We start from the raw sequence: 23015 nt of genomic DNA on the forward strand, positions 1-23015 counted from the left end.
AGGTGGGATTTAGACTTCTGTTGTGAGGCTTTTCTATAATGTCTCTTGCTCTACCTGTCAGAAACATCTTTCTGATGTCCGGGCGAGTTATAGTTGTATTCAGCAAGTACGCGCTTGTTCCCCCGACAGCTTTGTCCGCTGCCTCCCCGGTTTCCTTCACCTGTAACTGTCGAAGCCGCGCTCCCAAGAGCATGGGCTGCGCTTCGTGTTTTACCAGGTCCCGTAAGTAAGCCGCTCCCCTCGGCCAGACGCGCAGCCTACCCTGGAAGCCAGCAGGTTGTTACCGGACCGCCCGAAGCCCGGCGCCTGCCGTCGCTCTCGGCGCTCTCCCCGCCCGGGCTGGCAGTCCCCGCTGGGCGCACCACCCCCGGCCGCCCCCCGGGCAGCCCCGCGGCGGCTCTCCCGCCGCCTGCCGCCGGGAGCCCCAGGCGGCCGGCAGCGGCCGGCGGGCCGTGGGGCGCGGCAGGCCGCCCCCGGAGGCCGAGCATGCTCAGTGGCGGCGGCCGGGGCGCCGGGGCTGGCGTTGGCCGCCGTGCCGTGCCGTGCCGTACCCCGCCGTGCCGTACCCCGCCGTGCCGTAGCCCACCGCGCCGGCCGTTACGGCCGTGGCGCTCCTTCCCCATGGGCAGCCGGGCGGCGGACGGCGCGGGGAGCGAGCAGGCCGCAGGTGTGAGGCGAGGTGTGCCCGGCGTTTCTGCGCCGGTGACCGGGGACAGCTGCAGCTGAAGGGCCGCTCCGCAGCGCCGGAGCCTGCGCTGGGAAAGGGAGCGGGCGCGCAGGGGATGGCGGCCGGTTTCTCCGCGGGGTTGAGTCCCGCGGTGCCGCGTACCGGGGCCGTCCCCGCGGGGCGTGCGCTCAGGCGCACCGGTAGGCGCGGAGCCGGGCCGGGAGCGCGGCGGGGCAGCCTCCGCGGCAGCCCGCGCCCTTGCGGGGTGGGCCGGGGGGCGGCTGCAGGCTGGCACCGCCGGCGGGCCGTGCTGCCCCTGCGGCCGAGGCTGCCCTCCGGCGCGAGGGGAAAAAGGGGTACGGCTCGGTTTAATTCCCCGGGGCCGGGAGGGCAGATGTGCAGCGCGGGTTTTGATTTTCAAGCCTGATTTGCAGATTTGTGTTTCCCCCTGCCAAGTTATAATACGGGTTTTTCTTTTGTACTTTAAGAGGATGGCGTGCCAGAAGCGCTTGGTGAGGAATCAAGAAGGCTTACTAGAGAGCAGCTCTTTACGATGGCTGCAACAGCTTCTATAAACTTCAGTTCCATGATATGCTATTCAATCCTGGGACCCTTTTTCCCTTCAGAGGTAAACAAACCATTTAGCCAGCTACTCTTTAGATTATGTTTTGCACGTTGAAACTTTTAAAAGGATCTTGAACACGGTGGGACCTTTATGGCTGCGTGTAAGCTCCGAGTTAGACTTTTCAGTTGTGGGACTTTGTAGTCATAGCCTGATACTGGCTAAAGTAGTTTAGAGTGTATGTAACAGTGACCTGGATCCTGTCCATGGACTAATTTAATCTTCCCTGTGGTTGCAGAGGAAACGGCAAACTAATGAAATGAGATAAAAGTTGAAATGGATGCTTGGAGAAGTGAAATAGGTTTTTACCCAGTGTTGCACAGCAGTTGGTAGTAGAGCTGAGATAAAACTCTGCCTGTGTCCTGACTTGCATTTCAGTGCCTTAGCCACTCAATGACTTTTTATTTATATCCATCTCGCTGTTAACTCATGCTGGGCCGTCATTCACTGCGTTAAGTTTCCTGACCTAGGACCTGGAGGGGTGGAAAAAAAAAAATATCTCTGCTTGTGTTGAGTCAATACAGTGTTTAAATATAGGATGAAAACAAAAATGGTCATGGTGCCTTTGCAGCAGAAGTCCATTTCTTTCATGACCAAGTTGTTCCCAAGTATTATCGAGGAAACGTTAAGATTATTTTTGCTCTAAATATTCCAATGTACTGCTTGTACCCAATTAAGTGTATTTTGCCAGTTGGATAAGTCAAAAATTTACCTGGTGCTTGTTATGGGGAGGCATGATACAATGAAGATAACAATTATCTCTGTTCACTGCCCTCTCGCCGCGTGAGGGATCAAAACTTTGTAGTTAGCTCCGTTGCGCACCAGCTGAAGCCACCTGTATAAAGTCTGGTCACCTGTTTGGCAAACAGCACAGTGTTTCCATTCATTGAGGAATGAACGTTGCTTTTCCCTTGATTACGTATAGCTTAAATAGAAGTGCAACATGTCTTTAAACTGCTGTGTTGTTACCTTATGAGCCCCTACTGCCTTTGAGAAATTGCTTTGTAACTGCACTAATAGAGAATTAAAACTAAGTGTGAATGTTATTCACCTCAAGAATTTGCCTCCATCTTTACACAATTGTGATCTTTTTTTGCAGGCAGAAAAAAAAGGTGCCAGTAACACCGTTGTTGGCCTGATTTTTGGATGTTTTGCTTTGGTCAATTTCTTGACTTCTTTGATCTTGGGAAATTATGTAAGTATAATTGAAGCTGTAACTTATTTCTGTGATGACATGGGTTGGTACATGAAGACAGTTCTCTAAAGCTGAGAAAAGAGTTATCTCTTCAGTAGCACTTCTGCGGGCTTGTGTCTGCAGTAACTGGAGCCTGGCCAGTCAGTCTGAATCTGATCTAAGTCTTGTCAGTACAATTTAAAAATTACTCTTCTCCAGTTCTTGAGGGTAGCATGGGCTGGCGGACATGTAGCTGTTTTGTTTCTCTGGTTAACTGATCAATTCTCCTTTCTGTTACCTCCTTTCTCCCTCCCCCCCCATTTTGTTTGTTGCACTTACTTATATATTCTGTTTGCCGTTGGTGCTGTTCTTTAGGTGGTTTGTTTTGTTTTGTTTTTTTTAGTTAGCTGCACCCCTTCTTCTTTTCTGGTATGTTGTCTTTTTCTGACATTTCCTCTTATTATGACTCTCTGTTGCTTAACTCTGTTTCCCCTTCCACTTCATTATGTAGTAATATGAGATAAATGTCTCCAGTTCTTGCAACTTCTCTTTTCCCACAGATTCAGGATTTTCTCATGCTGGAGAAGTTACAAATAAATTATGTAACAGTTTGTTTATATGCTGGAGCACCACTGTCTATGCATTTTTGGTTAGGGCTGCTCTGGATCATACCCTAAGCTGGGGCTGCTGCAGTTTCACAGTATTCTCTTTCTTTGGCTGGGCAGTCTCTTTGCTGACGTCATGGTGAATGATTTTCTGTGGTGGTGAGGTGGCTCATCAAGGTGTCACACAATTGCCACTGGTAAGTGCAATCTGGGTGCCTGTGATGGCATTCAACTATGGCGCAACCCTCACCAAGGACTTTGCAGGGGAGAGAGTGAGCGAGCGTTCCATCCTCACTGCAGACAGGTGAAGTGAGCACCAACAGAGGTGGATAGTCCAGCAATCAGAAATCCTGAGGGTTTCAGTGAAACTCGGCAAAATATGGGCTTTAGTAATAATGTCTGAAATTCAGGGGCTTTGTCCAGGCCCAAACAAGAAAAGAGCCTAAAATAGCTGCTGTCCTTAGGGGAGGTTACAGCATGGAATTAGAAACTCAGGTGTACTTTGTTACGGGATTGAGTTAGCTTTACGGCATGCCTCTTGTCATCCTTCACCCTGATGATGGAGTCTGAAATGAAGTAAGGTGGGGTCTTTTCGCTGGTAATGAATGGGAAGCCTGAAGCTACCGTGCTTCCTACGCCAAAGCTTTATGCTATTAAAGGTTGTGACAAATTTGCTTTAAAAATCAGCTTCCATTGACTCTGCTGAGCCATAAACGTGACAGGTATTGCTGACTTGGCATCACTGACAGTGCTGGAGGGGGGAATGTATTACTTTTTGTTTCTTTATAATGAGGAATGCTGCTGTAAACTGCTGCTCTGCAGAAGCTGCAGCGTAGTACTGTGAAATAGTTAACTGCACCATTGTCTTACCATTCTGAAAACTGGGTTAAGTCACTTAACCGTTTAGAATATTTTTAGGTTCAGTGTTGCCTGAAGGCACACCAGCAGGAGCAGTGTCTCCAGATCTTTTAGTGACATGCGCTATAAAGTGCTTATATGTTTTGATTTCTTAACAGTAACTTACTTTGAAAGATTTTTTGATCTAGACTTGAAATAGTAACATGTAAAAATGGTATTTAATTTACAGCTTACACATATTGGAGCAAAATTCATGTTTGTGGCAGGGATGTTTGTTTCGGGATGTGTGACCATTCTTTTTGGGTGAGTAATTTTTGTTGGTTGGTTTTGTTGCATTTGTCTTCTAATCATTTTCATCCATATGAAAAGATGGACACAAAAGAAAACTGGAAACTCTTGGACATCTTTCAGGTGTTGGTTAGGTCACCTAACTTTTTGCATCTTTACTTTTTATCTATCCCTTGTAAAGCAGAATGAACACTTCTGGAGTTTTTCCCAGGTTAGGTTTTTTGTGCTCTTTTCACCACCAGAGAAAGGGGAAAAGGAGAAAGCTGCCAGAAATAGTTGGTAGAGTTTGAATACTTCACTGATGGATTCAAAAAGATGTGGCAATAGAAAGCATTGAGTGTCTTGTAACTGTGTCCTTTAATGAGTAAGAAATGATGCTGCAGAGCCTTTAGTAGATGACTTGTTGCATCGTGAGAGATCTCCATTTACTGTTTTGGGGTTGTTTTTTTTTTTGTTTTAGAATGCTGGACAAGGTGCCAAGTGGACCAATGTTCATCGGTTTGTGCTTTTTAGTAAGAGCAATGGATGCAATAGGTTTTGCAGCAGCAATGACAGCATCGTTTTCAATCCTTGCAAAGGCATTTCCCAGTAATATAGCTACTGTCCTGGTAAGTGCAAAAACCAGTGTTGCGGCTGAGTACCCACAATACGATGAATTGCTGGCGTTACCTTACCCCCCTTAGTGATGCAGTGCCTTTTTCTTTTCACTAGCCTGACTATGTTGTGCTGCTCCTCAGAAAAATGGATTGCTTCTACAAAACACTAGAGTTTCTCAGCATTCTTTTTTTTGCTTGCTTTCTTTTTTCATCCTTTAGGGCAGCCTTGAAATTTTTACAGGACTCGGACTGGTGCTGGGCCCACCTTTAGGTGGCTTTTTGTATCAATCATTTGGTTATGAGGTCCCTTTCATTACACTGGGATGTGTAGTGTTGGTCTTGGTGCCTGTGAATATGTGCATCTTACCAAAATATGGTAAGCACCCTTCTTCCTGTCTCCTTCACTCACCTTAATTTCTCATGTATATAACTGTGTTTTAGAAAAATACCAGTTTCTGAGGTCTGATACAACTCGGAGGGCAAAGCTCTAGCTGAATTCTTGATCAGGCCCATGTTTTAATGTGAACTAAAATTAATGTGTGCAGATGGCCTGGAATGAATCCAGCACTTCATGCCCATCTCTGCAAACACTAAGAACTCTGTGTGGCAGTCAGCTGAGATAAATTTTTGTTTTCTTCTGTCTCTTTAGCTTCAGGGCTTGTAAAGGATCAGTTGTGTCTTCATTGTATCAGCTTGTCATTGCAGCTAGTTGAAGAAAAGCTGGAGATAGGTTTTGCCTGAAACAAGAGAACTTGATATGTTTGAGGGGTAACAGAGGGGAAAAAAACAGAATTACAGGGAGAACAAAAAAGGTTTATTTGTACTGAATGATGCAGGATCTGATTAACATGAAAGAATGTTAAAATTAATAAGTGAGGGGTTTAACTGAAGTGCTGGAGGTCTTATAAATTTGATTAAATTTTAGATGGTCCTGCTTGGACAGAAAGTTAACTTAAAGATAATTCTTCACACAAGATTGTAATTGCAAGGTTACAGTGCTGTTAGTCTTTTCTAGAATAAAAACTAGTAACTTTAAAATACATTTTAAAAAATATTTTTTCTTCTTAAATATGAAAACCTTGGAGAATAACTTCATATATATTGGCTTTTAGAAGAAACTTACAGTGGTTAACCATGCTACTGCTAGCTCCCCCCCCACCTCCCTGAGGACTGAAATTTGTATGGAGTCATGATATTACTAGCCAGTTTGAAATTACGTTAAATAAATGTTAGCTCTGAGCTGGTGGATGCTAATGAATGAACTTTTAGTTCAATGAACTCTGAGATCACATTCAACTATTAAAGCACCAACAGCATCAGGAAGGGAGCCTGCCTTAGAAATGACATCTAACCATGATATCTGAAAGAAGCTCCCTGTCTGGAGTACAAATTGAACATGTAGGAAACCCGAATGACTAGTTGCTTAAAAATTTAGACAGATCTCAACTGATAAATAGCAATCTTCTTATTTTACTTTCAAAGCATGTTTCTCTGATTGGATATGAATAGTTCATGCATGTGTGTGTGTTGTTTTAAGTTGGGACGTATCCATGAGATTTTCATTGTATAAGGACTAACAGAGAAGTAGCCGTATTTTCACATAATTGGGAATAGTACATGCTTCTGTTCTTTTCAAGTTGGGGATTTGCAGTATTGGAATCTAAATTGTGTACTTTTCTTCTTTTATTCACCTATCAAATTTGGGTTTTTAATATAAAAATAGTGTAGTGCACAATAGTCTACTATTGACTTTCATTTGTTAGATAACAAGAGTAATAGGACTAGAAAAAGGGAAATACTGATTTATTTTCTAAAGCAAGAAGATCAGTCATGAGCTCATGCTGCTGAAAAGAATGCAATTTCCCCCCTTTTCTCTTGAAACAGATTCGATCCCTAGCAAGGACTCCTTTTGGAAGCTCATTCTTCTGCCAAAAGTCTTACTACTCTGTCTTACTATATTTTCTCTGAGTGCATGCTTGGGCTTTTTGGATCCCACAATGTCTCTATTTATCCTAAAGAAGGTAAGTCCTTTTAACATGCAGGGAGGTCTTGACTTACTAAATAGTAAATAACTGGTGACAAATATGGTTTAAATATCCTAAAGAGAATTAAGCCTTATCCAACTACACTGCTTTAATTTACTGTTAATAATATGATTTCCAAATAACTTGATTTCAACAGTACTGACAAATCACAGTTTCCATTGGATGGCATCTATTGCCGCTGGGTCTCGGTAACTTTGAGAATGAGGAAATGTCAGGCCTTTAAAAATGTGTTTTTTCCACTTAATTGGCTTTCAACAGCAGCATACCTTCTCTGAACAGGGCATAGCGGCTGGTTTTGTATACAAGGGACTTTTTCCTCCTTTCTGAAAGCAAATTCTGTAAAATTGCAAGTCACTGACAGTGCTGTATCTCTTGATGTGGACATTTGTTTTCGGGGACATGATGTCTCAGCTCTGCCTTCTCTTACAGCAATGCCAAAATTAAACTGATTGCAACGATATAGCCTGCTAGCTGACTTCTTCACTCGCTCATTAAAAAGGCAAATTCCGTTTTATTTATTTAGTTTTTATTTATGTTAATATTTATTTATTTGTTTCCTACTTCATGTATTTATTTTCCCCATGGTGTTTAATGTAATGAATTTGAAGTAAACAGTTTAAAATTCTGTTCCTGTGTGAAATTAAGCAATGCTTTTTGAGTGGTTTATTAATTAATTGTTTTTCTAGGGAATAGCATTTCACAGGTGGTTGTGCTCTTACTTGTTGTTTCTCTAGTCCAGTACTTCGAACACTCATCCAGGGTGAAGGAGACTTGGTGCTAACGTCTTACATCACTGGAGATGTGAATGTACGTCTTCCACCACGCAGAAGGGAGCTGTAGTTATTCAGCTGTAGAATATTGCAAACTGATGTGGCTCTTCTGCTTTCCATCTGCTCTGTGCTAACAGATACTTGCTGTGAAAGGGCTGTAGCCTTCTTGGCAGGTGTTGTAACCACTAAATTAGAGTTATTATCATGTGCTTGCATATGGCAAGGAAATAGTGAATATTTATGTAGTCCATGCCACATGAAACAACTTGGAATACCTTCTAACTGGTAGTTAAAGTATTCATTTGAGAGATTAGTATGCTTTTGGTTCATTACACGTTTTGTTTCAGTACAGAAACGTGACTCTGCATTAGGAATGTGTAGACCTCAGGGTGTTTGCAAAAAGCCCTTACTCATTCTCATAAAAATCATCCTTTGGTTGAAAAGCCAGAGTTGTGTTTTATAGCACTACTTACTTTTAAGATGCACTGATTAGCAGTGGATGACTACAGTATCTATGCTTTTCTAAGTGGAAAGATTAGAGAGGTAAAGACTAAATCCATCTAAATTTCAGTGTCTGAACTGTCTGTTTCAAATGTGCCAGATACTAATGTTAGAATCCGGTGTGCTGGTGCAGGGACATAGGATAGTGTTTCCTCCTGAGATTATTTAGGCTTTCTCCGAGTACAGTTGTGTCAGGTGTTTTCACACCATCCTTAGAAATGGAAGTGGAAGGAAACTGGAGCTCTGCGGATGACTTCAAATACTTGAAAAACCTCTGTATGGTATCAGTAAAATACTTAAAATCATGTATTTCAGTATTTTGACCTAAAATATAATTCTTTGATTGTCCTTTAATGAATGTAGCATGTATGGTTTGATGTTTTGTTTTCTGTTTTATTTGTTTTCCTTTCTGTAGTTCAAACTCCCAGCTGGTTATGTGGGCTTGGTATTCCTCGGTTTGGCACTCTCTTACTCCCTGTCTTCTCCCCTCCTTGGACTCCTAAGTGACAAACTGCCAGTGAGTACTACCCTGCTGTTTGTGCAGGGCTAGTAAAGCACTCTGTGCATTTAGTTAAAGCTGAAGGACTTTCCATATTGAAGCGATGGATGTAGGCCTGGTCCTGTAAAGGGATCTGTCTTTCGGGGCCTTGCATGTGCACTGAATACTGCCATCTTGAAGGTCTCTTTTGCAAGGTCCAGGTAGTACAAGAATGTCCAAAATAGTAAAGGATGTTGGACAAGTAACCTGTAGTTGAAATGTGTTGAGCTTTTCTGGTGGACTAAGCACGATCTATTTCTAGCCAATGTGGAATGGAGAGTGGGAAAATGTCCCAGTTATCCATGCTTTTGACCACATGTGATTTTATCAGCTTTTGAGGAGTGAAGATATTCTGGGTAGCTGTATTGACTTTGTCTTTTAAAAAGTGTAATATCCAAATTAGATCAGCTCATTGACTGGCTATGGTTCTCTAGCTCTTAACTGTGTCATAGAGAGACTTTGACAGTAATACACTTAAAACTGCCTGGTTCGCAGCCACTGCTAATTGATCAAGGGAACCTACACTGTCAGTGCTGTGCATGAAGGACATGGCCAGTTTTCTGACACTGTTTTTTCCTGACACAAACTAATAATGGCCTTTGTACATGAGAATTACATGCAGTGCTACATGATATTTCTTATACTAAGGAAAAGTAAGACCTAAAATACTTTGCTAACAGAGAAACACTGTTACTCAGTATGCTAAAGAAATCTCTGTATTAAGCAGCTGCTGCGACTGATTGCATTGGTCGTGAGGAAACATGAATTCAGTGTTTCTTGATGATGTTCTGAACTGGCAGAGAAATTGTGAATTCCCAGTTTGTGTGTAATGATTGTCTCTACAGGAGCCGTACTTTTCAGGAGATGAAGATTTAGAAGAGGGGCATTACAAAAGACAAAAGAGTTACATTACAAATTCACATCTTTAAATTACATACCTCTTCCTTTTCTTTCATAGTACCTCAGGAAGTGGCTGCTGGTATCTGGAGGCTTAATGACAGCACTGTGCTTTTTCATGTTAGGACCTGCTCCTGTACTACACATTGAAAGGTACAGAACTGCCTCTTCTTATGCCTGTCCCCTTACATGATGTTTTTGTGATAGCCATCATGACCATAGTCATGTACGTCCACAAGTCTATAATTAGCACCTCTGACCATGAAACAGGTTTTTTTTAACTTCTAACATGAGACTTTGAATGTGAAGCAGTGGAAGCATCTGAAAATGGAGATTTTACAGCTTCATAAAATAGATCCTTTTCCTTTGCTTTTTACCGTTAACTGTGTTTGCTCATGTTAATGTGTGTGGTGGGAAGAATGCTGCTTTTTATTTTCCTTTCCTCCCAATTCTGTGGCATTTCCAGTGCAGCAAAACAAAGTTATCTTTCTGTCTTATTTTTCAATTTTCTCTATTTCATTTGCGTGGCTGTGCAGCAGTATTGATTTGTCTTCTCTCTGTATATAGCTTACTGAGGAAAATGCCAGATTATAGCTTTGTTTTCAGCTAGCTAAGTAAAGACAATGTCAGTTGCACCTGAACACTGCATTGCATATCTCTCAAGTTAATTCACAGTAAAACACTCTGCTGCATTTACAAAACAGCTGTACAGTCCCTTTGTCCTAGGTTACATACTCTGTTAAAGATGATGATAGGCTTGCTAATGTGCAGAATTAGTCAACTCCTTCCTCCTAGACTTCTAATTTTTAAAGAAGATCATACATTTGTAACTGGTGAGATCATACATCTGAGCTGGTGAGAAAAAGAAACCAGTAAAATCTTCAACATTCTTTTCTTTAGCTAAGTCTATTTGGTTATAATGTATTAGGCTACAATATTTTAGCTGCAGAATCCTTCACTTGTGCAACAGACCAAGTCTGGAGCTTGGACATATGTACTGGTGAGTTAAGCGCATCCGTCTACCTCTTCTCTATGTGCTTCTCTTAAAATGAATTGCATTTTATAAGGAAATACTTAATTTGAGCACAGGATTTTCAAATTCTTTTACAAAGTCTTTTTTTAAACATAGAACTGTACTTTTCATGTCTTAGTGTTCAATTAAAGTAGAGTTCTTTTTGGCTTCAAGAAACCCAGTTTTCTGGTGAGTCATGGAGAGCTGATATAACAGCCTTCAGACAAATGGGGTCCTTACTTGAAAAGAGTCTTCAGCAGCTAACTTCTTTAAAATGCCTCTTTTTCAGTCAGCTGTGGATGTTTGTGCTGGTGCTGGTTTTGATTGGCTTTTCCCTTGGCATGAGTGCTATCCCAGTGTTTCCTGAGATACTGCAGTGTGCATAGTAAGTAACTCTGTCCCACACATCTTTCATGTTCCTGACAGTAGGAAACTGCAACTAATTTTCAGGGGTGAATATGAAGTGGGGTTTTGGTGTGGCTTTTTTCCCTGTTTTTGAGACAAAGGCAGCAAGTAACACTTAAATGTTTCTACTAGTCTTTTGTCTTATCTTTTTCTGAATGAGCACCCCAGTCATTATACTCCAAATGTAATTTTGTAAATGTGTACCTGAGTATTATGAACACACTGAAGTCCATCAGACTTTGGGTGTCATAGCATGGGGTGACCTGTGTGTGGTTTCATATACATAGGATTTATTTCAGCTTCTGAGGATGATTAATAGCAAGCAGTTTTCACTGGATTTTCAGGCTGCATTGGCTTTAACAGCTGGACCTACAGGAGTCATACTTGCTCAAAGTACTCAAGGCTTCGGAGTAATGACATAGAAGGGTCTTGATTTACTCTTACTAGTATGTTCCTCTTGGAACAAAGTCTTCCTTCTTAAAAACCACCTGTCACTGTTTTACACTTGCGGTATGAAACATGGGGAATGAGCGATGGTGTGATGTTAAGAATCTTATTCGGAAGACATCAAAGATGAGGAGTAGCACTGCAGTCCTCCCAAGAGGCAGCAAAGAAGAAAGTACTGGGTAAACAGACATGATTCCACTGTACACTTCTGCTTGTTAAGTATTTATGTTGTATGTAAATTAAAAGGAGGGGAAAAACTCTCTATAGGAGAAGGCTATAGACTGAGACACAGTAATGTATTGTACTACTCTAACTGGTCTGTCTTTCTGCAGTGAGAATGGATTTGAAGAAGGTCTGAGTCTGCTGGGACTGGTGTCTGGGCTTTTCAATGCCATGTGGTCCCTTGGGTAGGTATACAGTCACCTTTTTGTAAGCTATGAGTGTTTGGTTGTTCTATGCTATCACCACATGAAAGCCTGCTGCATTACAACCAGAAGTCTTGCATTGCAGTCATTGTGTTGACCTTGATTCAAAAGGTTCTTGGTAAACAGGTGCCTGGTGGACATTTTACCCAACAAAGGGAATGGATTCTGAACTTGTCGTCTTGAAATGTATTGCCCTGCATATCAAAAAGCTACAGTGATTAAGTGGATGTTAGCTTGCACCTCTGTGTTGTCATTTTTGTTGTCACTGAAATATTTAGTGCTTAATACAGAGAGAGGTGGACCCTAATTTTTTACAAAGCTAAGTCCACCCACATGGAGCGAGCTAGAATGTATCTGCTCCTGACTAATTCTGTTCTTCCTCTTTCATTTTCTACATTTCCTCCTTTTGTCTGGAATAGCTTAGGGTAGAATCTTATCTTCGCTTTCCATCACAGCCATTATTTAAGGTCTGTGTCTGCGTAGCTTAGCAGAGTGTGTCTGTGTTTATTACCCAGTGGTCATCGCAGACATGAGTGAAAGGCGCTACTGGCTGAGTAACCCTTCAGAGTTGGCACTCAGTGGGAAGTGACAGAGTCCCCCTATTGAAAGCCACTTCCAGGAATTTTTTCTCTGCTCTTGTAGTCCTCTGTGGCTACAGGTGCGTTTCAGTGGTACAAATTTGCACGGTTTTTTCCAAGCTAACTGAAGTTCTAGCTGTCCTGTTTATTTGGCGTAGGGTTCAGTACAGATACAGATAGTATAAAGTTACCAAACCCCAGTTTTATGCTGTTATCAAACCTGGGTTTATTATGTGACTTGCTTCCAGGAAGTCTTTCTGGTTCTACACAGTTTTGTCCCTTTCTGTAGCGAGAGACCATATCATGTAAGATGTTTCATAAAATGACAGCAGCTGCATAACCTTTCCTGGCATTCTGAGATGGGCATGAAGCTGCAGGGCAGTTACATACAGCTTAACCTTGCAGTGCCCATGTCTGTCACAGTGTGCTTCCCCACCTGCCTATATCCACCAGTCTTTCGTCTTGAAGTTTGGCAGGTTTACATTTTGCGGGATGAGAGTTTAAATTTCTTTTATGATAGAATTGATTGGTGTAGATGCCTTCTTAGAACATAGGTCCTTAATGGGGCCTCTAAGCTATTCCAGATACAGAAAAGAGTGCATTCTGCTTTCTGGTGTGGACCCTATTTCCAGCTGAGGAGGTAACTAGACAGGTTTACTGGGCCCACGGCAAACAAAGAATTAATACTTATTGTGGATTATAGGAAGGTTAGGTCTGTGGAAGACAATCTCTGTGTTGACAAAGGAGAGAGAATCAATGGTGGGAGGCCACAAAACACAACAAAAAAGTTCTCTGAGAATATGATCTCTTTTTTGTTTGGGATGCCAATACCTCATTTTGATTTGTTGCAGGGCATTTGCAGGTCCCACTCTGGGAGGACTTCTAAATGAAAAGCTGGGTTTTGAATGGGCCTCAGCCATCCAAGGAGGATGGGCACTGTTAAGTGTAAGTAATTACACATTTTTTGCTTTTTATATCTATTGCAATTATGAGTTATTGCATAAGGTTATTATTATTACAATTGTAACTGACTGTTTCCTCAAAGGGTCTTGCAACTGGAATATTCTATATCATTGAGGCAACAAGGAGAAGGTATGCTGAGATATTCATTCTTTATTTTACTTACAGCCATATAAAGCAAACCTTTGAAAGCTGTGCTTCCATTTTTTCCTCACTGCCAACCTGATAATGAATAACAAGATGAGCAGTAAAAATATTGCTTAAATACTTTGTCTGTATGCTTTCTTAAATCCCTACTGACCTAAATAGAGACCTAAAACAGACAATGCTAGTTCTATACACACATCAGGACTGTGGCATTAATGAGCAAACCCTACTGACAGTTCCTCCAGGAGTGTGTCTGTGAGCTGGAATTCGCTGGATGGTCACATTCAGAGAGTAGTGCTCAACGGCTCAAGGTCCAGATGGAGATCAGTGATGAGTGGTGTCCCTCAGGGGTCTGTGTTGGGACCGGTACTGTTTATTGTACCAGTACTGTACTGTTAATATCTTCACCATTGACATAGGCAGTAGGATTGAGTGCACCCTCAGCAAATTTGCAGACGACACCAAGCTGTGTGGTGCGGTTGACATGCCTTCGGGACAGGGTGCCATCCAGAGGGACATGGACAAGCTTGAGAAGTGGGCCCATGTGAACCTCATGAGGTTCAGCAAGGCCAAGTGCAAGGTCCTGCACCTGGGTCAGGGCAACCCCTGGCATCGGTACAGGCTGGGGGATGAAGGGATTGAGAGCAGCCCTGCCGAGAAAGACTTAGGGGTACTGGTGGATGAAAAGCTGGACATGAGCTGGCAATGTGCGTTTGCAGCCCAGAAAGCCGACCATATACTGGGCTGCATCAAAAGAAGCGTGACCAGCAGGTCGAGGGAGGTGATTCTGCCCCTCTACTCCACTCTGGTGAGACCCCACCTGCAGTACCGCATCCAGCTCTGAGGCCTTCAGCACAGGAAAGACGTGGACCTGTTGGAGCGGGTCCAGAGGGGGGACACAAAAATGATCAGAGGGATGGAACACCTCTCCTATGAGGAAAGGCTGAGAGAGTTGGGGTTGTTCAACCTGGAGAAGAGAGGGCTCCGGGGAGACATTATTGTGGCTTTTCAGTACTGAAAGGGGGCTTATAAGAAAGATGGGTACAGACTTTTTAGTAGGGCCTGTTGCAGTAGGCAAGGGGTGATGGTTTTAAACGGAAAGAGGGTAGATTCAGACTAGATAAGAGAAACTTTTTACGATGAGGGTGGTGAAGCACTGGCACAGGTTGCCCAGAGAGGTGGTAGATGCCCCATCCCTGGAAACATTCAAGGTCAGGTTGGACTGGAATCTGAGCAGCCTGATCTAGTTGAAGATGTCCCTGCTCGTTGCAGGGGGATTGGACTAGATGACCTTTAAAGGGCCCTTCCAACCCAAACCATTCTGTGATTCCGTGAAATGATAGGTGTGAAAGCAGTAGTAACTGGTTCTGTGCAATAGTGGGGAACTAAATCCAGTGATACACGTAGCTCTTTCCACGCAATGTGTGGCTTTTTTGCTATAATGGTGGTTATTGCATAGAAGTATCTAAAGAATATTAAACCTGTTTCCTCCCTCCTGTCTTTTCCTTGTGCAAACAGTTCCAGTTCCAGCCTGCAAAATCCTCCTGGTAATAATGAAGAAAGAACTCATCTGATGGGCAGTGAAACATAACCAGACATACTTTCAATTCTCTGTTTACTATTGTGGTTTAACCTAGTGTTGAGATGAGTGGACTTCACAGTGTTTCATTATTCTGGAGCTGGGATACATGATCCCTTAGTGAACAACCAGTTGTGGTTTAGTTGTAGCTGCATTACTGTTTTGAAACACTAAACACTGATTGCCTTTCTTTTGGAAGTCCTCATGTGGATTGGCTGCAATGACGGGTAACACTCAGATGTCCGCCTGTTTAATTGTGGTCCATATACAGTGCACCACTGCATGTGAAGAGGTGTGTTTTCAAATGTCTGGTTTCTATACTTGAGCCTGCAGTGCATTATTCTTGGGTAAAGCTACTATTTTGCTACCATGATTTTCTGTATTTTTTTAAAGAAAGTTCACTATCTTGTAATACTTTAACTGATAACATAAAATGTTGAAACAATTTGAAATGACAAAGCATTAAGCACAATATTGTTTTCAATAAAGCAACTTTTTTTCCCAAGGTCTGTGAATTTTCTTAGACAACAGGAGTCTAAAAGACTTTGTGTCTACCAGCACTTGTATTATCTTGAAAGTGCCTGAAAATGGGAGGCAAAGGTAATGAAGAGAAGACTTAGCATCTCCACACAGAACTAACTGATCTTCATTCCTGGAGAAATCTTGGCATTGTGTGTGTGTATCATACATGTACAGACATATGTATTTTTGTATTAGATATAAAGACTCAGCTTGGTGTGTGTGAGATCTATTTTACTAATAAATGCCAGCTTGAATGTTTGTACAAATTGCCTCTGCAACAGTAAATCTATCAAAAGTCTAGGGCTACTATTTTCCAGCAATAGGGGCACCCCCCCCCCCCCACCTCCTCTAGATGCTCAGCACAAAAAGGGGAACTGAGACAAGGGCATGCCTGGGAAACTCACATTAGACTTCTTGACCTTGGTCACAGCAAGTCTTTTAATTTGTCCTTGAGCCCAGAACCGCGTCCTAGAAGAGGTTCTCTATGGTACCCATTTTTCCATAAATAAGAAGAATGGTTTAGTCCTAGCAATTTCCAATCAGTTTCTCTTGTGAGTAACTACTGGAATTTACACGAGAAATACTTCTTTCTCTGCCAGAGCCCTTTTTGGGGCACTAGCAAGAAAAACTGTTCTGGTAGCCAGCTGAACTGTGAAGCATCAGGGTCCCAAAGGGCAGGCTTCCCCTGGGAACATCCTAGCAATAGCTCCCTTTTCCTTTTGTATCAGGTGTTAGGCTTTACTGAAACCAGGACTGCACTCCTCAACCTATTATGAAGTGCTGACCCTGCTGGTGCCAATGGTGAGGCAGGTGAGAAGGAGCTGAGAGGACTAGAAGTAGACGCAAGGTACAGATCTGTAGACATGAGACCGAATTATCTCTCTTTGTGGAATGACTTATTCACTTACCTGACTTGTGCTGTTAGGACTCGGAAGTGGCCAGGATTACCAGAAGGAGCGGAAGTGTCATTGAAATTAATGAGCTGTCCTGCAATGCATGAACTTCACCAGAACTCTGGTAGAAACTAGGCCGGCTTAACTAACCCCTCTAGTTTTCTGGCAACACATCTTCTCCCCTCTTCATTCTTTCATGTACACAATGGAGGCGAAAGAAACCTGAAGAGGAATCCTGGTTTCCAGGTTTGTTGTTCAAATCAACTCACAAGTGTGTTCTCCTGCCGTGATTATCCAGGGGTCCTGGACGCATGGTTAAAGCAGAGCAGTCGGATCTCCTGTGGGAAACTCGGCACCCCCCCGGCTAGTGCTGTGCTTGTCTCATGCAGTGTCGGGTCTAAATACCCATCTGCTGTTACTAACTCAGTTGTACAATCTGTGAAGCTGTGATAAGTAGGGACTGTGTCAGATACAGCCAAACTACATTCAGCTAGACTGGAGCCCTGCCTGCGCCCCGCGCCCTCGAGTTTGGCCAGGAATGCGTCCGTGCTGGTCCTTGCTGAGATTTCCCAAACTCTGGCTTGTTTTCCTGCTGCGACCCGGGCTTGCCTTGAACTGCATTACTACAGCAATGCCACGCCTGAATCGTTCGCAGATCTGGCAGGGGATGTGTTTCTTCAGCTGCAGCACAGTGGTGACTTCACTACAGGTGGGATAAGGCAGAGTTGCTCAATGCTGGCAGCTCTCTTGCCTGTGACGTTGGGAGACTTTCCGGGCAGGGTGCTTGCATCTCCTGGTGTCCGCTTCCTGCCAGTTTGGGGAATTCCCGGATTTTGTGCAAGAGTTCCCCTTTTAAAGCCCCCTCTCTTTGCTTGCCCCCAGCCTCCTCTTGGGCCACTTCCAGGCTCCAGGCATGCGGCTTCCTAAAGCTCGTGCCTCTGCCGTGCTATTGGTGCTGTCTGCTCCGGAGGCCTGTGCCCTGGACAGAGACATCGCAGCCGTCTACGAGCACAGCATGGTCTAGTCGGAACGGGCTGCAGTGCCAGTTTCTCCTGAGGAGGCCTTGGTGCTGATGGACAAAAATATGGCAATTTTGGAAGCGGCCATCAAAGAAGCAGCCAGACAGGTATTATGACAGATTTAGAGACATTCATTTTGGTAAACACTGACCATTTATTCATTTTCTCAATGGTGGTTTTTGGGTTTGTATGTTGGTACCAGGGTGGCCATATAATTGTGACTCCTGAAGATGGCATTTATGGCTGGGTCTTCACAAGGGAAACAATATACCCTTATCTTGAGGATATCCCAGACCCACAGGTGGACTGGATTCCGTGTGCTGATCCTGGAAGGTATCGTCCCTGCTATGCACAGGGGAAGGGTCCAATGGGAAAGATAGCTACCTTTAGGAGTGTTTGTCGATAGTTTTAAGTGTCTTGGAACAACTGTTGTGAAATAAAGGCAGGTTAGGCATCATGCAGTTGCCATAAATAGCTTCAGAAAACTTCCTTCATCATTTTTCTTTGTCATTTTTTCTCACTGTAATTCTTTTGATTTTAGTTAGTATACTCATAAAGGTTGAGATTTATTTAAAAGAAAAACAAAAAACTTACAGAATCTACATTTCAGTAATGTATTCCATGCATGTTGTAGAAAATGTTTAAGATATAGGAATATTAGGAATATTTGTGAATAAAATAACAGCTACTACTGAAATGATATACTGCACAATTTCAAATTTATATTTTTGAATCATGATGTGGTAGTCTTTTTATTCTGTTATTTTCCTTAATATATTGCACCATTTTTTGAAGCTGCAATATTTGGTGAAAGATAACAAAGTGCACCATGGAAGAAACAAATCCTAAGCTACCTCAGTGCAGCAGCCAAATCAAGAGCTGAAGCAGAACGGCCAATACTAGCCCATGTGTCGGTGTAACTTCAACGCTGTGCCACATGCTGGCAGAGAACAGAGACTTGAAGGTGCAAAGATTCATTTTCACTGCAAGGAAACCCCTGCGTTCCTCACTTAGGTAATGGGAGGTGAAGCCAGAGTATCAGCACACTAAGCTTTGAAGCACAAAACCACTGCCTGCTATTGAATAACAAGAAACGACAGTCTCATATTAGATATGACTAACTTAAACCTATCATTCTTGTGATCAGAAGTCTTAGCGTTGGCATTTTTATGGATTGGCTGATTTTGATGTTTTATTTCCTTTCTTCCGTGCCTGCTGTTTAGGTTTGCTCCCTCACCCGTGCTGGAAAAACTGAGCTGTCTGGGGAGGAATAACTGCATCTGTGTGGTTGCAAATATGGGAGACAAGAAGCTGTGTAATTCCAGTGATCCAAGGTGCCCAAGTGATGGTCACTATCAGTACAATACCAACGTTGTCTTTGACTCAGAAGGGAAACTGGTGGCTCATTATCACAAGGTAAGAGGATTTTACAGTGTTCAGGAAGTGCATCATCCTTGGGTGATTCAAGATGTGAAACAGAATCTGCTTCCCAGGCTTCAATGTATTTGTAGATAGAGTCAATACAGAGCAGGTGTCAGAGGGCCGGTGAAAGCCACTGCCTTAAGATATCTTCATTTCTGCTATTCTGAATTTAATAGCAAGTAATTAAATTAAATTAATTAAAACTCAATAAGCCCTCTATTTTTACTGCTTCTCAATAGGAAGTAACACATATTAAAATATTAATGTCCTAAACTCTTGCTAACCAAATACAAATCCCCTTCACTGGTATAAATCAGGACCACGAATATTTGTGCTTGACTCCTCTTGCAGAGGTATGAATTCTCCTTTTTGAAATTAAGGTATAGCATGTTCACAAAACATACGCTCCACTTGTATTTAAGTGAATGAGTATTATATTCAATATTAGACTGATTTAAATGGTTTGATTTCTTTTCTAATCTTTTTTTTTTCCTCCATTCCTTCCTTTCCATGAACAGTACAACCTTTTTGTGACAGAGAAACAGTTTAATTACCCCAAGGATCCACAATTTGTGACTTTCAATACATCCTTTGGCTATTTTGGCATTTTCTCTTGTGCAGACATACTCTATCATGACCCAACTGTGGTCTTGGCAAGCAGATTTCAGGATGACACCATTCTGTTCCCAACCGCTTGGGGTAACACTCTTCCACGGTTGTCAGCGGTCCAGTTTCACTCAGCATGGGCCATGGGAATGAGCATCAACTTTCTTTCAGCAAATACGCACAACTTCACTTTAGATATGACAGGTAACGTGATATAGATCTAACTGATCTTGTTCACGTGGACAACATTTATATCTACATAGTGCAGTTGACCTGAGCAAAAATTCCTATCAATCAGCTTTAGGCATGCATACCCATGTCAACAGCGTTAGGACAAGAGAACTCGTGCAGATAAAAAGGAAATCAAAATGTGACATGTAAGAACTCAGAAATGCTTAAGTTGACTAGAACGCCTTTAGTTATTTGTTAAATGATCAGTCCTGAGAGTTTATGCATGTGATTCTTCATCTTCTGACCCTGGCGTCTGTCGATGTTTGGTCATGTGAAGGCCCAAACTTTTTTTGTCTCCACTAGGTGGAAGCCTAACTCTGAGAAATGTTCTTGTGAGTCCTGCAAACATTATTTCTGGGCTGGAGACCTCCTGTCAAGTTTTCTTTGCAGGCTCTGTTTTCACTGTGTATTTTTCCTGAGCAGATGCTAGAAGTCAAGCGCAAGTTTTGTGGGCACGTGCTTGCAGAAGTGAGAGAAACTTACTGGTGTTCCTAAAATGTAGCCCTAAACTTTGCCTTCTAAATAAAAGCAGATATGAACCATTCCTTTAGTTCTCAGTCCTTGCTGACCCTATGTCATACAACTCCTTTATGGATAGGTTTTACTCCGGGCTTTAAAGATTTGTTTATTTATGTAAAGAGCTTGCATAAAGATTTGACTTTTGGTAATATCCTTTCCTTACAGAATTTTTTTGATTTAGACAGTGTTACCATTCATTTTCATCAGAAATACTGATTCCTAATGCAGCTAAACTCAATGAGGAATGTGTAGCTTCAATCACTTAAATCATATATAATGGCATATAATTAGCACACTAATCTTACAATACATGAAACATCAGAGTTTGGTCTACTTTCCATTGATTGCAAAAAGCATTAGGTTAGGACTGTAGTCTGTGAAGCCTTAATTTAGTTTCAAAACAATCTGGTAAACATTAGAATAAAATTTGGCACATGTTTAATTAGTGAAGACTGCCTACTTGTCCCATACACTTGCTTTCAGATTCAAAGCTTTCTGGTGTTATGTGTTTGCAGGGAGTGGTATTTATGCCCCAGACTGTCCGAGAGCATATTATTACAATACAGAAACGGAGAATGGTCACCTTTTGGTGACAGAACTGAGTTCGTGCCCACGTCTCTCTCCTGACTATCCTGCTGCTGTTAATTGAAAATTGTATGCTAGCAGGATCGAGCAGCTTCCATCAAACAACCACTGTTTCAGTGGGGTCATTTACCATGATCTCTTCTCCTTCATGGAGCTCACTGAACCCGAGGGAAATCGTGCCATTTGCCAGCAGGACCTCTCTTGCCATCTGAGTTACAAGATGGCAGATAAGCAGAAAGATGACGTTTATGTTCTGGGTGCCTTTGACGGGCTACATGTTGTTGAAGGACAGTATTATTTGCAGGTAAAGGTTTTCTGTTCTTATTTGGACAGTGGGAAGGCTGCAGTACTCTCTTTGCAGCCGATTTGCGTTTGTCTCATTTTTGATTGAGGGGCTTTAAGAGGAGGCATTTTTTAGGCCCCTCTGAAAACATTTGTTTACTTCATGATGCATTTTAACTTCATTAGGGGTGTTGATCCTGCTTTTCTGTCTATGTTATAAATGATGAAAGTGAAGATCCTGAGTTGACCCTGTGCTATAACGCTTCAAGGAGGTTTCCATATCTGTGTGCAAAAGGGAGGGAAGATTGTAGAGTTCTCCCTGTCTTCATAGAAGAGTCACAACAGAGCTGTTTTCTGCTCAATGGTTTTTACCATTGTGCTGATGTGATTCTCTAACATGCGGTTATCTAACAAAATGAAGAAACTAAATACAGATATAACATTTGTATTCACATGGCTTGTCAGGGTATTGATTCTTTTAAATTTCGCTGTTAGGCTTTATATCTTTTCTATATATCTTTAGAGTATTCCCACTAGAGTAGGCAAATAAGTATGGCTTCAGTTTTTTAGGAAACTCAGCCAGAGCTGAAGTAACTTCCCTAGGTCACTAACTATTCCACATCTATGACTAAATGCATATGCATTATGCATGAATGCGTACATAACTTGTAAACACACAGACACAGTGCTTTGCTGCAGTGCTGGCAAAGAACCATCTTTTTACAAAGTTTCAGGTGCCACCCACGGATCCTCTTGGCCTAAAGAAATGACTAGATGTATTGGATCATTTCTTCATCATGACAGCTTTTCTTACAATCAAATCCAGCCCTTGATTGTTGAAAGCTTACAGGTATTTTGCCTTTCTGTATCCTTCTCCCTGCAGATATGGACGCTGCTCAAGTGCAAGAGCACAGACCTGAACACGTGCGGGCAGCCAGTGGAGACGGCTCAGACCAAGTTTGAGATGTTCTCCCTCAGCGGCACATTTGGCACCAACTACGTCTTTCCAGAAGTCTTGTACAGTGGGGTGCAGCTGGCCCCCAGGGAGTTTGAATTAATGGGACATCCTTGTGATTTGTCAGACTTGTAATACAAATGGTCAAAATGCCACTACAAGACACAGGAGCATCTCGGTAGTTATCAGTGTCCTCTACTTCAGTAACTGGCTTGAGTTCAAGGCAGCTTTATTTCTGCCTGGTTTTCCTGGTTGCATTCATACAGCAGGTCCATTTTGCTGACTCCCTTCTTCCCCCTCCCCCTGAATCCCCTGGAACAAGATCTTGCTCAAGACAGAAGTGTAGTTTTTCTCAGACTTCATGGTAGCTCCAGGTGAGCTACCACATCGCTCAACTAGGTCGACATTAATGAATATATTATTTTGTGCCTGTCATACAAAAGTACTGCTTTGCTGATGTTCCCGTTTATTTTACTTTTCCATAACTAGGTGCTAACTGATGGACATCTGATAAGTCAGACTAGTACATCAAAGCCAGTTTTGAGTGTAACTCTCTTTGGGAGGTGCTATGAAAAGGACCCTCCACACACACAGCAAGCTTCACCATGATTTCACTGCAGATCCTTTAAGATCACATCTGCTTGTTTCTGTAATGCTAATTAATCATAATTAATCATAATGTTAATTAATCTTAATACCCATAATTATAATGGCATTCTATTTCTCAAGTTGCCTTATCTAAGAGCATAGTCATTCCACATTGATTTGTTGACTTGATTTTGCAGCAAAAAGAAATTACTCTGCTGGGCAGTTCTGTATGTGTTTTTATATGATCGTGTTGGTTGTCATAGATTTGACCTTGACACT

General features: G+C 42.4%; 1 protein-coding gene and 1 pseudogene across 4 annotated transcripts; both read left to right on the plus strand.

Annotated features, from left to right (window-relative positions):
• The first annotated feature begins 517 nt into the window (after positions 1–517).
• On the plus strand, positions 518–15619 carry SLC18B1 (solute carrier family 18 member B1). 4 transcript variants are annotated; one of them, XM_030023060.2, is made up of 15 exons: positions 518–555; positions 593–667; positions 1156–1295; positions 2389–2484; positions 4156–4229; positions 4675–4822; positions 5030–5186; positions 6695–6831; positions 8542–8643; positions 9623–9714; positions 10863–10958; positions 11758–11832; positions 13280–13373; positions 13474–13520; positions 15054–15619. In XM_030023060.2, exons 2-15 carry the CDS (start codon positions 622–624, stop codon positions 15124–15126), a joined length of 1377 nt encoding a protein of 458 aa, XP_029878920.1. In that variant the 5' UTR covers positions 518–555; positions 593–621; the 3' UTR covers positions 15127–15619. The 4 variants fall into 4 exon arrangements, with proteins under 4 accessions (XP_029878920.1, XP_029878921.1, XP_029878922.1 ...); XM_030023061.2 differs by having other exon boundaries at positions 535–549; positions 590–667; XM_030023062.2 differs by lacking the exon at positions 518–555 and having other exon boundaries at positions 574–667; positions 1159–1295.
• Positions 15620–17008: 1389 nt separating this feature from the next.
• Positions 17009–22593, plus strand: LOC115344456 (annotated as a pseudogene).
• Positions 22594–23015: the final 422 nt, after the last annotated feature.

The sequence above is a fragment of the Aquila chrysaetos genome, chromosome 8, assembly GCF_900496995.4.
Source record: "Aquila chrysaetos chrysaetos chromosome 8, bAquChr1.4, whole genome shotgun sequence".
Taxonomy (NCBI): Eukaryota; Metazoa; Chordata; class Aves; order Accipitriformes; family Accipitridae; genus Aquila; species Aquila chrysaetos.